Here is a 15,913-nt window from a genome sequence, read left to right as displayed (position 1 = left end):
CCTGTGCCTCTGATCAAAATATTGCAACTAATGAATCAGTTCTTGTTTGCTGAGTGTTTTTCTTATTTATTTACACAAACGTATAATAATTTTATTTTACAGATATTTGTATTGTCATGGTCATTTCTTTGTTTCTATACTTAAGAACTTTTATACTAAATAACTTTTTTCAAATATGTCTGACATTGAGGATAAAGGTTTAGTAATATTACATGTTCTGTAGTTCATCAGACTGGACTCATAGTGCCGCTGTTGGTCAATATGTCAGTTTATAGAGCAGATCTGCTGCAGTTCCACCCCCATCATCTCCATATTATTAGAGAGAGAGAGAGAGAGAGACAGAAGCTGAGAGCGCAGTCTGAAGAGTAGAGAGAAGGCACAACGCGGAGATACTGTATTTAAAACAATTTGATTGGATTACAGACTTTGTATTCAGTTGTTTTCACTTCGGATATATACATGATTTCCTCCAGCATTTTGGACTGATTTATTTGTTTTTCTGCCTTCATCTTCAATCGGTGATCTTCTGCAAAATGTCGGACAGAACAATGGCGCGGCAAGTACTGCTGTTTATCTGGTTTCTCTCTCTCAGTTCAGCTCTCGGGCAGGTCAGTTACTCCATTCCTGAAGAAATGGCGAAAGGATCTTTAGTCGGGAACATAGCGCAGGATTTGGGTTTAGATTTAAAGAGACTGAAATCGGGTAAAGCGCGTATTTATACAGGAGACAGCGCTGAATACATCGAGCTAAATAAAGAAAGAGGAGTCCTCCTTATCAAAGAGAGAATAGACCGAGAGGCGCTATGCGGACAGACAACGCCTTGCGCGCTGCATTTACAGATTATTCTGGAAAACCCGATGGAATTTTTTAGCGTTACCATCGAAATAGTAGATATTAATGACAACACACCCAGTTTTAAAAAGAGTAGGATTATTTTCAGAATCAGTGAATCAGCTATTTTGGGTTCTAAATTTATGTTAGAGCCTGCTATAGATCTCGATGTGGGAATCAACGGCCTTCAAAGCTATATGCTAAAACCAACTGATAATTTTAACCTTAAATTTAAAAATCAACCAGGAGATGGGAAAAATGTCGAAATGGTTCTGCAAAAGCCTTTAGACCGTGAAAAACAGCATGATATAAAATTAGTGCTCACAGCTGTTGATGGAGGAGATCCTCAGTTGTCTGGCAGTATAGAGATTCACATTACTGTTTTAGACGTAAACGACAATGCTCCTGTTTTCTCGCAGTCAGTGTATAAAGCGTCTGTAACCGAGAATGCGCCAAAAGACACTATTGTGTCAACAGTGAGCGCAACTGATGCCGATGAGGGTATAAATAGTAAGATAGAGTATTCCATTGCAAACATGGAAGATGATGTTCAGCAGATATTTGACATAAATAAAGATAATGGGCAGGTTACGGTGGTCGGAATAATAGATTTTGAAAAAGCTCGCAATTATGAGATACGCGTTCAGGCCAGTGATCACGGCGGTCTGACTGATTCCTGTAAAATCATAGTTGATGTCATTGATATCAATGATAATACGCCAGTGATCAATATTATGTCCAAAACAAAAGTAATAGCAGAAAATTCTATTTCTGACACGGTGGTTATAATGATAAATGTTCAGGATCCTGATTCAGGAGAAAATGGGAAAGTTCAGTGTTCAGTTAATGAAAATATTCCATTTTCTCTTAAATCCACCAATAATAATTTCTTCAGTCTAGTGACAGACAGTGATTTAGACCGAGAGCGAGAGTCTGAGTATAACATCAGTGTGACGTGCGCTGATGAGGGCGTGCCCTCTCTCTCCAGCAGCGTCATTCTCTCCTTACAGATATCAGATATCAATGATAACGCACCCATCTTTGAGAAGAGCTCATATGAGGCTTCTGTTCAAGAAAACAACACACCGGGTCTTTCCATATTCACAGTCAGAGCCAGAGACGCAGATTTTAACCAGAACGCCCGTGTGTCTTACATACTGGAGGACTCGTCGGTTAACGGAGTGCCCGTCTCCTCGTTAGTGTCCGTTAGTGCTGATAGTGGAGTCATACATGCAGTGCGATCTTTCGATTACGAGCAGATCAAAGATTTCCAGTTCCGCGTAAAAGCGCAGGACGGAGGCTCTCCTCCTCTCAGCAGCAACGCGAGCGTCAAAATAATCATTCAGGACCAGAATGACAACGCGCCTCAGGTTCTGTACCCGGTCCAGTCAGGTGTTTCTGTGGTGGCTGAAATAGTGCCTCGTTCGGCAGATGTGGGTTATCTGGTGACTAAAGTGGTGGCTGTTGATGTGGACTCTGGTCAGAACGCCTGGCTCTCATATAAACTGCAGAAAGCCACAGACAGGGCGCTGTTTGAAGTGGGCTTACAGAATGGAGAAATAAGAACTGTGCGCCAAGTGACAGATAAAGATGCTGTCAAACAAAGACTCACTGTTGTAGTGGAGGACAACGGGCAGCCCTCTCGATCAGCTACAGTCAATGTTAACGTGGCGGTGGCGGACAGCTTCCCTGAAGTGCTCTCGGAGTTCACTGACTTTACGCACGACAAGGAATACAACGACAACCTGACTTTCTATCTAGTCTTGGCCTTGGCTGTGGTTTCATTTCTCTTTATCGTGTCTATCATTGCCATACTGTCAGTCAAATGCTACAGATGGAGACGCGAGCGGATGTTTTATAAATCTGGAGCGAATCTTCCAGTTATTCCGTATTATCCGCCTCTTTACGCAGACGTAGGCGGCACAGGAACTTTACAGCACGCAGGGGCGGACTTTACCATTAGGCAAAGGTCGGCAATTGCCTTGGGCCCCGAGCTACCTAGGGGCCCCCAAAATGCCCCATTAACTTATGCTTAAGATTTTTTTTTTTTTACTTCTTGCAAATTATATATTTCTAAAACTCCATTTGCGAAAAATGGCATCAAATCATTAGTGTCGCAGACAGGAGGGGGCCCCCCCACCTCACTACATTGGACTATTCCATTATCTCACTTACTGCGCATCTGCGAAAGTGACAAGGCTGTAATGCGCCAAAAGAAACTGACGGAGAAGAAGTGATTGACAGTGATAGACAGAGTGTACAGAGAGAGTGTTGACAGTAAAAATGAAGCGAAGCTACCCAAGCGGTGCTGAAAAAAGGAGGAAGCGGGAGGAGAGCAAAAAGTTTTTAGCAAAATTGCCGAAGGTAACAAACTTTTTTGTGATGCCCGGCCCCGCTGACAATGACAACAACGCTAACACCATCACGACCGTTAGCACTGCTGCTAGCGAGGAGGAGCTACCCGTTGCTGTGACTGTCGACAGTGCCAGCCCAGGCTGCTCAAGCGATATTGCTGCTAACGTTAAAGTTACATGCAAGGCAACTTCACAGGATGAGGAGGATCCTTCAACTGCAGGTAACAAAACTTCCGCGTTCACTTTCAGTGACAGTGATAATAATGATGACGACGTCTATGACGAAAAAGACGACAATTCCAATGATGAACAACTAATGAGTACTAGCAGTCATTCTGACCAATGTGTTACACTTGAACTTGAAGATGACCCAGCACTCTGGCCAAAACATCTCACTGACAAAGAGCGCTGCTCAATAGTGCAGAGAGGCCCAGTTCAGAGCAAAGACAGAATTTATCCTAAAAATCAAGAGGGCCGAAGATTTACAAACAGCAATTATTACCTGCAAATGAAGAATGGAGAAAAAATAAAGAGGTCCTGGCTTGTGTACAGTGAAAAAAATGACTGTGTTATGTGCTTTTGTTGCCGCTTGTTTGGTAACCGAGAAAAGGCCACTCAGCTAAGTGCGGATGGGTTTAATTACTGGAAAAATCTTTCTGCACACTTGAGACAGCATGAGAGGTCTGCAGAACACATCACAAACATGGATGCTTGGCGCAATCTTTCACAGAAACTACAAACCAACACAGCTATAGATCAGGTAAACCAAGATCTAATTGCTCTTGAAGTAAACCGCTGGAAAGAGATTTTAAGACGACTTATTGCAATTGTAAACCATCTGGCAGAGCACAATCTTGCATTTCGTGGCCACTCAGACAAATTGTTTGAGTCTGGTAATGGAAATTTTCTTGGACAAGTGCAATTAATGGCTCAGTTTGACCCAGTGATGCGAGAGCATCTGAGGAGAATTCAGGCAAAACAGCTAAGTGACACCTATTTAAGCAAGAATATCCAAAATGAACTTATTTCCCTTGTGGCAAAATGTACAACTGATGCAATTGTAGAGAGAGTGAAAACAGCCAAATACTATGCAGTAATTATGGACTGCACTCCAGACCTCAGTCACAATGAGCAGCTCTCAGTGGTGCTACGAATTGTTAATTGTGAATTATCGAAGGGTGTCTCCATCCATGAGCACTTTGTTGGATTTCTTCAGGCACTTGACACAACAGGAAAAGGCTTATGTGAGACATTTTTAGGCCAACTAGAAACACTAGGATTGGATCTTTGCAATTGTCGAGGCCAGTCTTACGATAACGGGAGCAACATGCAGGGTAAAAAGCAGGGAGTCCAAAAGAGAGTGCTGGAATTAAACGACAAAGCGTTATATGTTCCTTGTGGAAGTCACACACTGAACCTTGTTGTTGGTGATGCAGCCAAGTCCTCTGTGACGTCCATCAGCTTCTTTGGGCTGATACAGCGACTCTACAATCTTTTCAGCTCCTCAGTTCAACGTTGGAACATTCTCAAAGAACATGTCAAGAATTTTACACTTAAAGCATTGTCAACAACCAGGTGGGAGTGCAGAGTTGAAGCTGTGAAAGCTGTTCGCTACCAGCTGCCTGAAATCGTGAAGGCATTAACTGCTCTAAAGGAGTACGCCACAGAGAAACGAGATGCAGATGTTGTCTCAACAGCTGAAAGCATCTACAAGGAGCTGCAGAGATGGCCTTTTGTGGTAAGTACCATAGTGTGGTACAATGTGTTGTTCCAGATAAACAAAGTGAGTAAGATCCTTCAGAGCCCCAAAGTTTCAGTTGAGACAGTGAGGGAAGAAATCAGGGCAGTGAAAGAATTCCTTCAGGAATTTCGCAGTCATGGATTTCAATCTGCGAAAACAGATGCCAGGGAGATAGCAGAGAAGCTTGAGGTGGAGATGAGCTGGCCTGAGGTGCGTCAGAGAAGAAAAACCAAACAGTTTGAGTATGAGGGAACAGAGCAGACTCAGTCAACTGCAGAAGAGCTCTTCAAAAGAGAGTTTTTTCTACGTCTAATAGATACAGCTCTTGTCACAGTAGAGAACAGATTTTCCAACATGGAAATCTTCTATGAGCTTTATGGATTTCTCTACTCACTCGACACAATGAGAAGCACTGAGAAGGAAGGGAAGCTGGATGAATGCTGCCACAGATTAGAGCAGAGGATGGATGACATTGATGCAGAAGATCTGAAGCTTGAGGTTAAGGGTGCAGTTAGGTCATTCCCGCCACATGTCTCATCACCATTTGAGATGCTTGACTATATATATAAAGAGAATTTACTTGACATATATCCAAATTTGAGTATAGCTTTCAGACTCCTCCTCACTCTCCCTGTTACAGTAGCTTCAGGTGAGAGAAGTTTCTCATCACTGAAACTAATCAAAACGTACCTCAGAACAACTATGTCACAGGACAGGCTGTCTGCTCTAGCTGTTCTCTCCATCGAGCAGGAAGTCAGGAAGTCACTGGATATGGAATCAGTGATAGCAAGATTTGCTGAGGCCAAAGCTCGCAAGGTCAGATTATAGCGCTTTAGACATGACAATACAGACACTCACTCACTCACTCACTCACTCACTCACTCACTCACTCACTCACTCACAGACACACACTCACACAGAGACACACACTCACACAGACACACTCACTCACTCTCACTCACTCACACAGACACTCTCACACAGACACAGACACACTCACTCACACAGACACACTCACTCACACAGACACACTCACTCACACAGACACACTCACTCACACAGACAAACTCACTCACACAGACACAGACACACTCACTCACACACAGACACACTCACTCACACACAGACACACTCACTCACACACACAGACACACACACAGACACACTCACTCACACACACACACACACACACACACACACACACACACACACACACACACACACACACACACACACACACACACACACACACACACACACACACACACACACAAACTCACTCACTCACTCAGACACAGACACACTCACTCACTCACACACACCCAGACACAGACACACTCACACAGACACACTCACTCACACACACACACTCACTCACACAGACACTCACTCACACAGACATACTCACTCACACACACAGACAAACTCACTCACACAGACACACTCACTCACACACAGACACACACACACACACACACACACACACACACACACACAGACACACTCACTCACACACAGACACACTCACTCAGACACAGACACACTCACTCACTCACTCACTCACTCACTCACTCACTCACTCACTCACACACACACACACACACACACACACACACACACACAGACACACTCACTCAGACACAGACACACTCACTCACTCACTCACTCACACACACACACAGACACACTCACTCAGACACAGACACACTCACTCACTCACTCACTCACTCACTCACTCACTCACTCACTCACTCACACACAGACACACACACAGACACACACACACACACAGACACACTCACTCAGACACAGACACACTCACTCACTCACTCACACACACACACACACACACACACACACACACACACACACACACACACACACACATAGATCGGATGAAGAAACTCAATGTACATAAATACATTCAAGAGAGAGGAAGAGAATACAAAGACATAGAAGAAAGGTGAGATGAAGGGAAAGACGGACAAATACAAATAGAAAAGGGAGAAGGAGAAAGACAAAGACCAAAGAGAGAAGAAGAAAAAGACAGGCAAAGACCAAAGAGAGAAGAAAAAGACAGGCAAAGACCAAAGGGAGAAGAAGAAAAAGACAGGCAAAGACCAAAGGGAGAAGGAGAAAGACAAATACCAAAGAGAGAAGAAGAAAAAGACAGGCAAAGACCAAAGGAAGAAGACGAGAAAGATGCAAAAACAGAGACAAGGGAAATGAAGAAATGGTCAGGAAAAAAAGGGAGAGCAGGAGAAAGTCAGTGAAAGAAAAAAGGTAAACATTTTAAATGGTAAGTTATTTTTACTAAAATTATGTCTCCATAATTGATCACTTATTGTCTTGTGTGTTTCTTCTCACTTTAGTAACACAAGACAGAAGTCCAAAAACAACATGTAGCAGCAAGCAGATCCATATAGAAGATACTATCAGAAAGCCAACCAAGGTAAATGACAACCAATGGCAGCTCTTCCCTGTGTAAATAGACAATACATATTATTGTACAGAGAACATTTTATGTAAATACAATTTTACAGAGGATGCATCTGTTAAACAAAATGTTGTTCTGTGTTTTTTTTTCTTCTTTTTTTCTTACAGATACAACTCCAAGCAAATCTAGACATCATTGCTGTGTGAAGACTGCTGAAGAGAAGTAACAAGTAGGGCTTTCTTAGAAAAATAAGGATTGGCAAAAGGGGGGAAACAAGAGATGTAGAGGGCCCCATGTCTGTGTTTGCCTTGGGCCCCAAAATGTCTAAATCCGCCCCTGACAGCACGTGTACAATTATGAGGTTTGCAGAACCACTGACTCCAGAAAGAGTGATCTGAAATACGTCAGACCTTGCAGTGAGAGCATCATTAGTCTGGACACCAATGGAACACAGACTCTCACGCATGCGCAAAGGGAGAGACTGACCTTTGATGATTGTGATGATCAGGTGAGAATTATTTAATAACTAATTAATGTGATATTTTGATGACTTCATTATTGTTTGAACTGTTAATGCAGTTGGCTAAATAGTTTTCTGAGAATAATCGTTTCTGCTATTGTAATGTACATTTTATTTTATTTTTATCTTATAGTATATTTTGGTCAGCTTTTGTATTTTTGTATTTTCTACAGTTACATTGCTTAAATCATTTCTTCTTATGGGCCTTGTGTAATTCGACATGTACTCATGTCATCACTTTTTGTACAGACAAGAACAAAAATACGTTTTTATTTATTTACTCATTCATGTATTTATTAATTTTTCATGTTTTCATGCTTTGATGCGTTAAGTGGTATAGTTACTTTATATGTATCCTTGCCATCTTTAAAATTAAGTTTTATTTCTCCTTTTAGTCCTAAAATATATAACACACTATACTATACCTACCACTGCTTTTGCTTTGCACGAAACCCACTTTTGCTTGTCTTAGTCATGAAGTGAAATATCCAGTCAGTGTCCCTGACCATGGTCCTGAAAGCCAGTGAGGCGCGGTCACCTCATGTATTCTGTTGCATTTCTTTACAGCACGCCGTCTTTTTTTGATTTTCATCTAGTTATCGGTCTGTCCTCCTTTTGAAAGTTAACTACACTATTTCAGTCGTATCTAGGTATGTATTATGCCTATAGTTGTATTTAAGATATTTATCCCTGTGCCTCTTATCAAAATATTGCAACTAATGAATCAATTCTTGTTTGCTGAGTGTTTTTCTTATTTATTTACACAAACTTATACAATCATTTTATTTTACAGATATTTGTATTGTCATGGCCATTATACTTAAGAACCTTTATACTAAATAACTTTTCTCAAACATGTCTGACATTGAGGATAAAGGTTTAGTAATTTTACATTATATGTAGTTCATCAGACTGGACTCATAGTGCCGCTGTTGGTCAATATGTCAGTTTATAGAGCAGATCTGCTGCAGTTCCACCCCCATCATCTCCATATTATTAGAGAGAGAGACAGAAGCTGAGAGCGCAGTCTGAAGAGGAGAGAGAAGGCACAACGCGGAGATACTGTATTTAAAACAATTTGATTGGATTACAGACTTTTTATTCAGTTGTCTTCACTTCGGATATATACATGATATCCTCCAGCTTTTTGGACTGATTTATTTATTTGCTTTCTGTCTTCATCTTCATCCCGTGGTCTTCTGCAAAATGTCGGACAGAACAATGGCGCGGCAAGTACTGCTGTTTATTTGGTTTCTCTCTCTCAGTTCAGCTCTCGGGCAGGTCAGTTACTCCATTCCTGAAGAAATGGCGAAAGGCTCTTTAGTCGGGAACATAGCGCAGGATTTGGGTTTAGATTTAAAGAGACTGAAATCGGGTAAAGCGCGTATTTATACAGGAGACAGCGCTGAATACATCGAGCTGAATAAAGAAAGAGGAGTCCTCCTTATCAAAGAGAGAATAGACCGAGAGGCGCTATGCGGACAGACAACGCCTTGCGCGCTGCATTTACAGATTATACTGGAAAACCCGATAGAGTTTTACTCTGTTACAATTGAAGTTATAGATATAAATGACCATTCACCCTCTTTTAAAAGAGACGAGATGAGATTCAGAATCAGCGAGTCAGCTGTAACTGGGGCAGTGTTTGTTTTAGAGAGAGCGATGGACTTGGACGTAGGAATAAACGGCTTGCAGACTTATTTACTAAAGCCTACGGATAATTTTTCATTGAAATTGCAAAATCAGGCAGATGGTAGTAAGCTTGTAGAAATGGTTCTTCAAAAACCCCTCGATCGTGAAAAGCAGGAGCATTTGTCTCTGGTTCTGACAGCAATAGATGGAGGTGATCCACACTTGTCTGGTACTGCGCAGATAGATATTACGGTTTTAGATGTGAACGACAACGCGCCTGTTTTTACACATAAAATATATAAAGGAAGTATCATTGAAAACGCCCTCAAAGGCACAGTTGTAACGACGGTGAGCGCTTCAGATTTGGACGAGGGCTCAAACGGCAAAGTAAAATATGCTATTACAAATACCCTCGACAATGTTCCAGAATTGTTTGAAATTAACGAAACAAACGGTGAGGTGAGAGTAACAGGGAATATAGATTATGAAAAAGCTCGGCATTATCAAATTCATGTACAGGCGAGCGATGAGGGTGGTCTGACTGATTCTTGTAAAATCGATGTAGATGTGATTGATATAAATGACAATAAACCGCTCCTTAACATCATGTCTAAATTAACCACCATATCAGAAAACTCTAATTCTGGAACAGTTGTAACTGTGATAAACGCACAAGACCCAGATTCTGGTGAAAACGGTCAAATTTATTGTTCAATTAATGAGAATATTCCGTTTACGTTAAAATCAACAAACAATAATTTCTTCAGTCTAGTGACAGACAGTGATTTAGATCGAGAGCGAGAGACTGAGTATAACATCAGTGTGACGTGTGCTGATGAGGGCGTGCCCTCTCTCTCCAGCAGCGTCACTCTCTCCTTACAGATATCAGATGTCAATGATAACGCGCCCGTCTTTGAGAAGAGCTTCTATGAGGCCTCTGTTCAAGAAAACAACACACCGGGTCTTTCCATATTCACAGTCAGAGCCAGAGACGCAGATTTTAACCAGAACGCCCGTGTGTCTTACATACTGGAGGACTCGTCGGTTAACGGAGTGCCCGTCTCCTCGTTAGTGTCCGTTAGTGCTGATAGTGGAGTCATACATGCAGTGCGATCTTTCGATTACGAGCAGATCAAAGATTTCCAGTTCCGCGTAAAAGCGCAGGACGGAGGCTCTCCTCCTCTCAGCAGCAACGCGAGCGTCAAAATAATCATTCAGGACCAGAATGACAACGCGCCTCAGGTTCTGTACCCGGTCCAGTCAGGTGTTTCTGTGGTGGCTGAAATAGTGCCTCGTTCGGCAGATGTGGGTTATCTGGTGACTAAAGTGGTGGCTGTTGATGTGGACTCTGGTCAGAACGCCTGGCTCTCATATAAACTGCAGAAAGCCACAGACAGGGCGCTGTTTGAAGTGGGCTTACAGAATGGAGAAATAAGAACTGTACGCCAAGTGACAGATAAAGATGCTGTCAAACAAAGACTTACTGTTGTAGTGGAGGACAACGGGCAGCCCTCTCGATCAGCTACAGTCAATGTTAACGTGGCGGTGGCGGACAGCTTCCCTGAAGTGCTCTCGGAGTTCACTGACTTTACGCACGACAAGGAATACAACGACAACCTGACTTTCTATCTAGTCTTGGCCTTGGCTGTGGTTTCATTTCTCTTTATCGTGTCTATCATTGCCATTCTGTCAGTCAAATGCTACAGATGGAGGCGCGAGCGGATGTTTTATAAATCTGGAGCGAATCTTCCAGTTATTCCGTATTATCCGCCTCTTTACGCAGACGTAGGCGGCACAGGAACTTTACAGCACGTGTACAATTATGAGGTTTGCAGAACCACTGACTCCAGAAAGAGTGATCTGAAATACGTCAGACCTTGCAGTGAGAGCATCATTAGTCTGGACACCAGTGGAACACAGACACTCACGCATGCGCAAAGGGAGAGACAGACCTTTGATGATTGCGATGACCAGGTGAGAATTATTTTTATAACTAATTTATGTGATATTTTAAAACGTTTCTCGTGATTTAACATTTTGCTTGAGTTGTTGACACGGTCACTGACTGGTTTTCTGAAATAAAGTGTCTCTGCAATTTTAAGAAGCGTTTAAATAATTTTAGTAAGAAATGACACGAATCATCTGCTATTTATTTTCATCTGTTTATTATAGTCTGATCGACTTTTTAGTTGAGTATTTAGTGCAGATGTGTAATTCCAATATTTATTCTCTTGTTAGAGGTCTAGTGTTTTTCGACGTGTTGTAATTATGTAGTTCATTCGCCTGTAGAGCCGTGAAAGAAAGAAAATGACTGCTTATTTTTCAGCTTCCGAATGATTTTCATTAAAATAACTGATTTAAAATAACTGATTTAATGATTGATTTTCAACTAAAAATAAATAAAAACGGAATAAAAAGTCAAGTTAAGTCAAGTATATTTGTATAGCGCTTTTCACAATACAGATTGTATCAAAGCAGCTTCACAGTATTAAATTAAAATAATACAACAAGGTTTGTTTCTAGTGGAATTTATTGATTGATAAAATTAAATTAAATATCCCCAAAATATCCCCATAAAAAGCAACTTCTACTTTACGTATATATATATATACATACGTAAAGTAGAAGTTGCTTTTTATTCCGTTTTTATTTATTTTTAGTTGAAGTCCTGTAGTATATGACACGTTGCAACTGAAATGTCAGTCAACAAATGTTAACATTATTAACCTGTTAAATGCACAGTTGGTTATTTGCCCTTTAAAAAATCCTTGCGTGATTTTCACTTGTTTTTGTGAGAAGTGAGAAACTCTATTCTGTGTTTGCTTCCCTGGCCATGGTCCTGAATCGCGGCGGCGCGGTCATTTACTTCATATATTCTTCTGCATCTCTTTACAGCACACAATCTTTTTGAGATTTTCAACATCTTTTTGTGTCCTCCTGTTCAAAAGTTGAACTATACTATTTTATTTCTGATTAGAAATTTCTTATGTGTATAATTGTTTTTTTTAGGAATTTCTCCCTCTCTGACTTGATCAGTGTTCATACTGAAATGGCTTTATGAAAACACGAAATGTATTTTTTATTTGTTTTCCTTAGTTAACACAAACACATACAATCTTTGTATTATAGATATTTGTTGCTATGGAAATGTTTTGGTTTTATACTAAATAACTTTTATACTAAATAACTTTTCTCAAACATGTCTGACACTGAGATAAAGGTTTATTAATTTTACATGTTCTGTAGTTCTTCAGACTGGACTCATAGTGCCGCTGTTGGTCAATATGTCAGTTTATAGAGCAGATCTGCTGCAGTTCCACCCCCATCATCTCCATATTATTAGAGAGAGAGACAGAAGCTGAGAGCGCAGTCTGAAGAGGAGAGAGAAGGCACAACGCGGAGATACTGTTTAAAACAATTTGATTGGATTACAGACTTTTTATTCAGTTGTCTTCACTTCGGATATATACATGATTTCCTCCAGCTTTTTGGACTGATTTATTTGCTTTCTGTCTTAATCTTCATCCCGTGATCTTCTGCAAAATGTCGGACAGAACAATGGCGCGGCAAGTACTGCTGTTTATTTGGTTTCTCTCTCTCAGTTCAGCTCTCGGGCAGGTCAGTTACTCCATCCCTGAAGAAATGGCGAAAGGCTCTTTAGTCGGGAACATAGCGCAGGATTTGGGTTTAGATTTAAAGAGACTGAAATCGGGTAAAGCGCGTATTTATACAGGAGACAGCGCTGAATACATCGAGCTGAATAAAGAAAGAGGAGTCCTCCTTATCAAAGAGAGAATAGACCGAGAGGCGCTATGCGGACAGACAACGCCTTGCGCGCTGCATTTACAGATTATTCTAGAAAACCCGATGGAATTTCACTCCGTTACAGTTGAAGTTACAGATATAAATGACCATTCGCCTTTCTTTAAACGATCTGAGATGAGATTCAGAATCAGCGAGTCAGCTGTAACTGGTGCAGTATTTGTTTTAGAGAGAGCAATGGATTTAGATGTCGGAACAAATGGCTTGCAGACTTATGTACTAAAGCCAACGGATAATTTTTTATTGAAATTACAAAATCAGGCAGATGGCAGTAAGCTTGTAGAAATGGTTCTTCAAAAACCCCTCGATCGTGAAAAGCAGGAGCATTTGTCTCTGGTTCTGACAGCAATAGATGGAGGTGATCCACAATTGTCTGGTACTGCGCAGATACACATTACGGTTTTAGATGCCAACGACAACGCGCCTGTTTTTACGCAAAAAATATATAAAGGGAGTATCACTGAAAACGCCCTCAAAGGCACAGTTGTAACGATGGTGAGCGCTACAGATTTGGACGAGGGCTCATACGGCAAAGTAAAATATGCTATTACAAATACCCTCGACAATGTTCCAGAATTGTTTGAAATTAACGAAACAAACGGTGAGGTGAGAGTAACAGGGAATATAGATTATGAAAAAGCTCGGCATTATCAAATTCATGTACAGGCGAGCGATGAGGGGGGTCTGACTGATTCTTGTAAAATCGATGTAGATGTGATTGATATAAATGACAATAAACCGCTCCTCAACATCATGTCTAAATTAACCACCATATCAGAAAACTCTAATTCTGGAACTGTTGTAACAATGATAAACGTGCAAGACTCCGATGCTGGTGAAAACGGTAAAATTCATTGTTCAGTTACTGAGAACATTCCTTTCGAGCTAAAATCAACAAATAATAACTTCTTCAGTCTAGTGACAGACAGTGATTTAGATCGAGAGCGAGAGTCTGAGTATAACATCAGTGTGACGTGCGCTGATGAGGGCGTGCCCTCTCTCTCCAGCAGCGTCACTCTCTCCTTACAGATATCAGATGTCAATGATAACGCGCCCGTCTTTGAGAAGAGCTCCTATGAGGCTTCTGTTCAAGAAAACAACACACCGGGTCTTTCCATATTCACAGTCAGAGCCAGAGACGCAGATTTTAACCAGAACGCCCGTGTGTCTTACATACTGGAGGACTCGTCGGTTAACGGAGTGCCCGTCTCCTCGTTAGTGTCCGTTAGTGCTGATAGTGGAGTCATACATGCAGTGCGATCTTTCGATTACGAGCAGATCAAAGATTTCCAGTTCCGCGTAAAAGCGCAGGACGGAGGCTCTCCTCCTCTCAGCAGCAACGCGAGCGTCAAAATAATCATTCAGGACCAGAATGACAACGCGCCTCAGGTTCTGTACCCGGTCCAGTCAGGTGTTTCTGTGGTGGCTGAAATAGTGCCTCGTTCGGCAGATGTGGGTTATCTGGTGACTAAAGTGGTGGCTGTTGATGTGGACTCTGGTCAGAACGCCTGGCTCTCATATAAACTGCAGAAAGCCACAGACAGGGCGCTGTTTGAAGTGGGCTTACAGAATGGAGAAATAAGAACTGTACGCCAAGTGACAGATAAAGATGCTGTCAAACAAAGACTCACTGTTGTAGTGGAGGACAACGGGCAGCCCTCTCGATCAGCTACAGTCAATGTTAACGTGGCGGTGGCGGACAGCTTCCCTGAAGTGCTCTCGGAGTTCACTGACTTTACGCACGACAAGGAATACAACGACAACCTGACTTTCTATCTAGTCTTGGCCTTGGCTGTGGTTTCATTTCTCTTTATCGTGTCTATCATTGCCATTCTGTCAGTCAAATGCTACAGATGGAGGCGCGAGCGGATGTTTTATAAATCTGGAGCGAATCTTCCAGTTATTCCGTATTATCCGCCTCTTTACGCAGACGTAGGCGGCACAGGAACTTTACAGCACGTGTACAATTATGAGGTTTGCAGAACCACTGACTCCAGAAAGAGTGATCTGAAATACGTCAGACCTTGCAGTGAGAGCATCATTAGTCTGGACACCAGTGGAACACAAACACTCACGCATGCGCAAAGAGAGAGACTGAACTTTGATGATTGTGGTGACCAGGTGAGAATTATTTTTATAACTCATTTATGTGATATTTTAAAACTTTTCTCGTGATTGAACAATTTTGCTTGAGTTTTTGACACAGTCACTGACTGGTTTTCTGAAATAAAGTGTCTCTGCAATTTTAAGAAGTGTTTAAATAATTTTAGTAAGACATGACACGAATCATCTGCTATTTATTTTCATCTGTTTATAGTCTGATCGACTTTTTAGTTGAGTATTTAGTGCAGATGTGTAATTCCAATATTTATTCTCTTGTTAGAGGTCTAGTGTTTTTCGACGTGTTGTAATTATGTAGTTCATTCGCCTGTAGAGCCGTGAAAGAAAGAAAATGACTGCTTATTTTTCAGCTTCCGAATGATTTTCATTAAAATAACTGATTTAAAATAACTGATTTAATGATTGATTTTCAACTAAAAATAAATAAAAACGGAATAAAAAGCAACTTCTACTTA

The 15,913-nt window shown here is 41.3% G+C and overlaps 2 protein-coding genes and 1 pseudogene across 11 annotated transcripts in view; all 3 read left to right on the top strand.

The window, feature by feature from the left end:
• LOC309503986 (protocadherin gamma-A11-like) overlaps positions 1-15,913 on the top strand; it is a gene marked incomplete at its 5' end in the record, with an annotated part of 186,772 nt that overhangs the window by 97,957 nt on the left and 72,902 nt on the right. The gene's annotated exons all lie outside the window — the stretch shown is intronic.
• Positions 512-2,809, top strand: LOC309504028 (protocadherin gamma-A11-like; annotated as a pseudogene). The gene has a single exon. The product of its transcript is annotated as a protocadherin gamma-A11-like (transcript).
• LOC309504169 (protocadherin beta-16-like) lies at positions 8,270-15,862 on the top strand. Its single transcript, XM_082177222.1, has 2 exons — positions 8,270-11,424; positions 14,050-15,862. Exons 1-2 carry the CDS (start codon positions 9,090-9,092, stop codon positions 15,510-15,512), a joined length of 3,798 nt encoding a protein of 1,265 aa, XP_082033348.1. The 5' UTR covers positions 8,270-9,089; the 3' UTR covers positions 15,513-15,862.

The sequence above is a fragment of the Leuciscus leuciscus genome, assembly GCF_965113295.1.
Source record: "Leuciscus leuciscus genome assembly, chromosome: 8".
In the NCBI taxonomy this organism is placed as follows: Eukaryota; Metazoa; Chordata; class Actinopteri; order Cypriniformes; family Leuciscidae; genus Leuciscus; species Leuciscus leuciscus.
The sequence above is the reverse complement of the archived record's forward strand: the minus strand, read 5'-3'. Positions and strand labels throughout refer to the sequence as shown.